The sequence below is a fragment of the Cyprinodon variegatus genome, unplaced genomic scaffold (assembly GCF_000732505.1).
Source record: "Cyprinodon variegatus isolate N-32 unplaced genomic scaffold, C_variegatus-1.0 Scaffold825, whole genome shotgun sequence".
NCBI lineage: Eukaryota > Metazoa > Chordata > Actinopteri > Cyprinodontiformes > Cyprinodontidae > Cyprinodon > Cyprinodon variegatus.
The window spans coordinates 310457-317165 of record NW_015151278.1 but is presented as its reverse complement, the minus strand read 5'-3'; the positions used below and the strand labels follow the sequence as shown (position 1 = coordinate 317165).

The window sequence follows — 6709 nt, the reverse complement described above, 5'->3', positions numbered from 1 at the left end:
CAAATAACAGAAGTAGAATACTGCAAAAATACATAATCAGTGCAATGCAATACCTCGGCTCCAGACGTCCCGCCCCCTCCTCAGACGCTCCGCTGCTCCTCTCCCAAATTGTAGCTGACCGCAGACAGTGCCGCAGACAGGAGGCCGGCTTGTTTTGTTTTTATGACTGAAATTACGGAAAACAACTTGTGAAGTTTGACCCGCTAGAAGAGCGAGGTGCGCCTTTTTCCACCTGGATCTCAGCTCTTTTTGGCCCTCATGTCCCTCCGTCGTCGGACTAAACTCGCCCCCACCTTCTCACCGCCTCGGCCGTATCTAGACCCACAGCGTGTAGCACAGACCACGCTTCAATATTGAGCATAAATCAAAAATGTCTGTGTCAAGCTAGTATAACCAGGAAGCGAGGTAGGAGAGCAAAATAGGTTTAGCGCCACCGCAGGACGGGAGGGAGAATTACACCCAGGAGCAAATGGATAAAAATAGACCGGAGGGGAAAAAAACATGAATCGATTCTCTTGCGGACGTATCGATGCATCGGATCGTCGGCTGTTGGATCGACGCATCGTTACAAAACGATTATTATTTACACCCCTAATGATAAGGGTTTTTTGAGGCTCTGTCAACATTTTGCCAAGTCCTATCCCAACTCAATTTGAAAGAAGCAGTCGGCAATTCCTCATCCCACATTTGCATTCCTGCTGAAAATATTTCGTTATGATTTAAAAGTCTCTTATATAAATATGACAGTATCCTTTTGGGCGCTTATTGTAATATTTTGGAGATTAGGTGTTCATTTAATTCTGATCCCCATGGTGCCCCATAGACTTTACATGCAGATATTATCCTGTAATAAAAGAATGAGTGTTGATCAATATTAAATTGAACAATTCTTGGAAGCTCAGTACAGACTCATATTTAGTCAGATTGTTGTCAATCTGGGTAGTAGAACTGGGCAGGCATGAACTTATTTCTGACTAGATTATTGGGAGCTGATTGGTCACAAATTATTTGACCAGGAATCGAATCTTAACTGAAGTAGAGAAGCAATGTCAGCTTTCTGCACAGTTTTTCCCCAATGTCCAAAGGATAGGGAAATATATAATGTAGAATATTGGTTATCATCCATAACAGCTGTATTATTATCAGATACAAATATTAGCTCAGGTTTTCAAATCAGTGTATCAGTATTTGAAATCAGGTTTTGGTTCATATTCTAAGTCATTGAGGTCCTCTTGATACCAGGATTACTAATCTGATGAACCTTAACTAAACCCAGAAGAGCTAATTCCTTTTAAAATCCCCTAAATCTTAGTCTCAGTATAGCCGTTGTGTACGGAGGACCTCTTCAGTATTTCTCTGTAACTGAGTAACTGAGGATAAGATGTTAACGTTGCTCCTGTCAGGTCCGTGGTTCATTGGGGAGCTGATAGATGGACACAGCGGCGCCTGCTTCGCCTTCGGTGTGTTAATCGATGGCCATTTCCTGGAAGGAAGTCTCACTTATGTTGTGGGAGTCATTCAAGTAAGGCTATTGATTTTATTGACCACTTCTCTATCTCTCTTGTGTTTATGTGAAGACTCCGTAGGAAGTGTTTTTTTTTTATATATGTGCTACAATCGGAATGTTTACAGCAATACCCTTAGCTTGCTGTTTTGTTGTTTTTTAGCATCAAAACCTTACCTTGTAGCTTCTTTTGGAGGTATATCCCAACATGAGACCACCATTAAAACAAACTTGTGTTTTAGATTGTTTAAAGTGTGAATGCTTATCCTGTGTGATTAGACGATAACTACTTAGTGTAATCTCATTATCTTTCTATCAGCTGCTGTTCTTCAACATTCCCCTCACCTTTTACCTCTGCTGGAGCCTTTACCACCGTTCCCACGGCAACACCCTGCGATCCCACTTGGTGCGGCCGGGCCGCCGCTGTCGGACTCTGGCGGTGCACCTCCTCATGCTGCTGCTGCTCGGCTGGCAGGCCCACTCCTGCTACTTCCTCCTGGAGACCTACGGCGCCACGGCCTTCTTCCTGTCTCCCGTCCGCACGTGGGCTCTGGCGCTCAGCTTGGTTTTGGTCTACCGTGCCTGGACAGGCCCCGCCCCTCTGTTTCGCGACAACAGCAAGAGCAACTCTTCCTCTTGACAGTAATTGCACTGTTGCACCCTGAGCCTGACTCGAAAGATATTTTTTGCAGTTTCTGGCCTAAATTCTTCCCCGTTATCCAACATCTCCCCTTTTCTTTCCATGGAGCATCACCGACCTATCCGGTTTCTAGTCAGTATCGTTTATTTAATATGCATGTTCTTGTGAAGCACCGACGAGCACATGGTGGCCATATTTATAGCAATGTGTACAGCATTGAATGGTGAACAGACCTTGGATGCGTAGAGGGTTTAGTGCATTGCCTTTAGAATGTATTAATTCAACATTTTGTCACCTTAAAACCACTGATGCATTTCATTGGGATTTTGTTGCATTTCAAGCACATACAGAGAAATCTTTGCCTTGTTCTCTTTATTTTGTCTTCATATTAACTCAGTCCCACCAGAGGGAGAACATTTCCTAAAATCAATATTTAACCATTGTCACAGAGGACATGTCTGCTTTAAACTGAACTGAGTGCAGCTTGGTTTTACTTCCAACCTTTCTGGAAAGGGAATCTCCTTCCCGATTTCAAATATTTTGAGTAGCATCCTCTAACAGGGTGGTTTCTTTTTTATTTATTTATTTTTTTGCTGTCTGGGATCTGATTTCAGTATTTTCCTGGATGGTATAAATATGAAAAACCAAAACAGGAATATAGAATAGTATTTATCGTCCCAGAATTTCTTCCCTTTGCCTTTGTCCCTCCTTGTTTCCTTCCTGTCCCCGTCTCCCTCCTTGTAGCCCTTCTTTTTACCCTTACCTTGCCTTTTTTTTCTTATTTGGGTCTTTCCTTGTGTCCTCCCTCTTTATATTCCTCCTTTCCTGTCTGCCTTTTTTCTTAACTCCCTACATTCCTCGTCTCTGTACAGGTTGGATTTTTCAAGCCTGCCTAGGGTACGGATATTTATGGTAAACTGAAGAGACCTTTTTTGCACTTAAAAGAAACTTAAGGCATTGCTGAATTCAATTCAATTCAGTTTATTTATATAGCGCCAAATTCACAACACATGTCATCTCAAGGCACTTTACAGTTCAACCAGATCATACAGTCAAATTGATACAGAGTTTTCTATCTAAGGAAAACCAGTTGATTGCATCGACTCATTGACTCAAATACAATCCCTCACACTAAGCATGCTTGTAGCGACAGTGGAGAGGAAAAACTCCCTTTGAACGGGAAGAAACCTCCAGCAGAACTGAAGGATTTCAGGGAAGCATTTAACTTTTATTATTGCTGAGTTTTGTTATGACAACACTGATTATTATCTAATCTCTGAGATTTTGTTCCTTTCCATCATGAAACCATCTTTACAAGTGCCAGAGCCTTTCAAAAGTAAAAAGAAAGGCGTTAAAAATATTGAACAATCATATTGAACAAAATGGTATCATTCTTACTACAAATGAGGATGGAGATTAGATATATTGTGCAGCTTTATTATTAGGATTGAGAACTCACACCCACAGCATGCTGCTGCCATCGCCGTGTTTAGCAGTAAGGATTTCAGTGCTGTCCGGCTGTCCTTGGTCTCCATGACGACGTTTGTGAGTTATGGTCCCTAACGAATCTGAAACCCTCGTATAAAATCCCAATGAAGTTCACCATGGTTGTAATGTGACCAAATTTGGAGAAGCGTAGGGGGTGTGAATACTTTTGCAAGGCATCGTCTGATTTTATGGGATGGATATTCCAGCCTATACTGTGGTTGAGTGTACTGTATTCTGCTGTGGTTTAAGCTGGCTCATTTACTTGAGGTTTAGCACTTTTTTGATATGTTGCCTTGGCCAAAATGCCACTTCACCACTGCCAAAGAATGAGTGGGAAAAAATTTCCTTTTTTTTAAATTAAATTTTTTTTTCTTCCCCCATTTCCCAGTTCTGTCGTCGGTTGAAGGCTGGAATCTCCAAATTGCTTCCTGTTTTTACTTTACAACACAAATCAGACAGAAAGTGACAATACAGCACCTTTTAAACAAACTGCTGTAAGTAAAGGGGGAGAAAAGCGACCTAGACTATCATATTCTTTGTTTGATCCAGACGAAAATATGACGATCAACTATTATGGTTGATCGCTGTTTACAACTTCAGCTGTTAATCGACTTAATTTCAATGCAATCAACTGCCAGTAGTGTTTTACTTGTGCTTTTATGCCAATGTCACTTTTCCAACACTCTGGTCCTTCAACTACATCAGGAAACCTTTTCTTTTTTTAAAACAATCCAGATGTGTGGTGGAATAGCAAAGAACCAGGATGAATGTGTTAACCTTGTGTGGAAATGGGCTGAACCACTATTTTAATGCTATTTTATTTATCCATTTTGATTGTATTGTATGATTTATCTTTTGAAGAAAATATTTTCCTTGTGTAATAAGTTTGCTCTGAAAAGAGGATATATTTCAGCCCGCACCTTAAACTGGGAAGCATTCCCTGTGTGAAAACCTGTTTGGTACATGTTGTTGAGGAATTGTGTGAAAGCACTAAAAAATCTTTTGTTGCACTGTCATTCGCACCTTCCTAGATGTGATTACTGATCTAGAAATGACACAAAAAAAGAACACCCAATGGTTTTATAAGAAGGCAAATCTTCAAACAGAGTTGCATCCTGTGATGTTTAATAATAGCCAACATGGCCCCTGAATAATGGTTCATTGATGGGATGAGACATGAAAACTGAAACAGCCGCCAGATGGTAAGAGAATCAAATTATGGGCGCTCTGCCAGGACTAGAAACATTTATCTTCTCTTTTTATTGTTTTAATGGAGCATTTTTCTCCAATAATGAATTTGTACCTTTCTAATAATACATCAGCTGTCCACTTGGTGGCATTGTTAGATGCATTTGGAGAACTTCTAACACATTCATTTCTTTTTCTATCTAAAAACAAATCACCAGGAAATATGTGAACTTCTCACTGCCTCAACTGTTTGGAGAAATGCTGGCATGCCCCCCCCCCCCCCCCCCCCCCACCTGATTGTATGACCTCCTCTGCATCCTTCCTTTGTGATCAAACACTGATGCTTGTGAATGAAAGCGTGGTCATTTTTACACCCGACACCTGTTTTTCTTGTGAAAACTGCATTTAAAACAAACTACAACTATATTTTATTATTGGTTTCTAGTGATGTGGAATAAAGAAAATGTGCGGTGTCTTTTGTCGTACGTTCAACAGTTTCATGTGGTGAAAACAGACCTTGTTAATATAAAGGCGCATCATTGATGGTTGAGAATGTGACGCTGGTTTAAATCCCATTGTGTTGTAACTAGGGTCGCCAACGCTGTGATTAAATAAGCGACACTTCTTGGCCTGCCGTTGTCTTCTACTCCGATATTACCGTAGGAGTTTATTTCTGCCTTTTCAAGTGTCTTAATTGATTCTTGTTAAAATTTAAATTGAACCTTAATTAGACACATTTTTTCCCCATTTTTTAAAGGACAATAGGAAACTCTAGTTGCAACTTTAAAGGTTTAAATAAAAAAGTGGTTTATATTGGTTTTAAAACACCCAGATATCTTTTTAAACCACAAAATGGGTGGTCCAGCCCCTTATGTACTCGACTTCCTGGGAAAGATGAACGCTTTCAGAAGAAATTAAACCTTCATTTTACCTTTATTAAAAAAAAACAAAAAACATTCTAGTGCAACTATTAGTTGAATCTTTCCCTAGTTCCAACAAATCATGACATCATCCTCTCTTTGACTCTTCCTCTTTGCACAATTTCTCTGCAGCTATATGATTTAGTCTCCACTGACCCATTTCTATAGATTTGCTAGTTAATTTGGAACGTTATTCTGTCAAAAGAATGATTGAGGGTTTTTTTTTTGGTGGCAAACATCAAAACATTCATCATACAGAAGATTTCCAGCCCCTATTGAAGAGAAATATGTTCACACCATTATTGATCAAACAGCTTACTTAACAGTGACCCCAAAGAGAAAAAATAAAAACGGTTCATTAACAGAGGTGTCAAAAGTATTACTGTTTATTACTCAAGTACAAATATAAACCCTACAGTTTAAAAACACTTTTGTAGAAGTTAGAGTATCAACTTAAGCTTTTTACTCAAGTAAAAGTACCATTTTTAAAACTACTTGTGCAGGAAAAAATGTTAAGGACAGATGCTTTACTGCACTAAACTATGAAAGGAACAATTTTCTACAATTCTGGACGATAATTTACTTATACTTCTTTTTTTTTGTTTGTTTTATGACTAATGTTAACTGTCAAATTTAACTTTGCATCATCTTGAAAAACGATTTATTTGGTATGTGGCAAACAAAACACAAAGAAATACATTTTCAGGATAAAGCAAATTATTTCGATGGTTTTTATTTTTTTAACAAAACTTAGGTTAAATGAAACAATGCTAAAGACTATTTTTAAAGTAGAGATAAGTGCAAAAAGTATAGAAAGCCAGTAAAGTGTTAACCTGACTCCGCCAGATGGATTTGCTCCGCATATCCATCTGGAAACCTTCTGTTGAAGTAATTTTGGGAAGGGGCGAAAATACTGGTTAGCTGATTGGCCTATGTTGGTGATAGACGGGCCAAATAAACCAATCAGAT

At 39.3% G+C, this 6709-nt stretch overlaps 1 protein-coding gene across 2 annotated transcripts in view; it reads left to right on the top strand.

Annotated features, from left to right (window-relative positions):
* The window catches only part of tmem62 (transmembrane protein 62), a 12007-nt gene extending 8779 nt beyond the window's left edge, over positions 1 to 3228 (top strand). The window contains exons 13-14 of one of the 2 annotated variants that reach the window (XM_015396854.1): positions 1404 to 1522; positions 1824 to 3228. In XM_015396854.1, coding sequence (XP_015252340.1) covers positions 1404 to 1522; positions 1824 to 2144 — 440 coding nt within the window. In that variant the 3' untranslated portion in view covers positions 2145 to 3228. The remainder of the gene's footprint in view (positions 1 to 1403; positions 1523 to 1823) is intronic. The other variant, XM_015396855.1, reaches the window with a different exon arrangement.
* The last annotated feature ends 3481 nt before the right edge of the window (positions 3229 to 6709 follow it).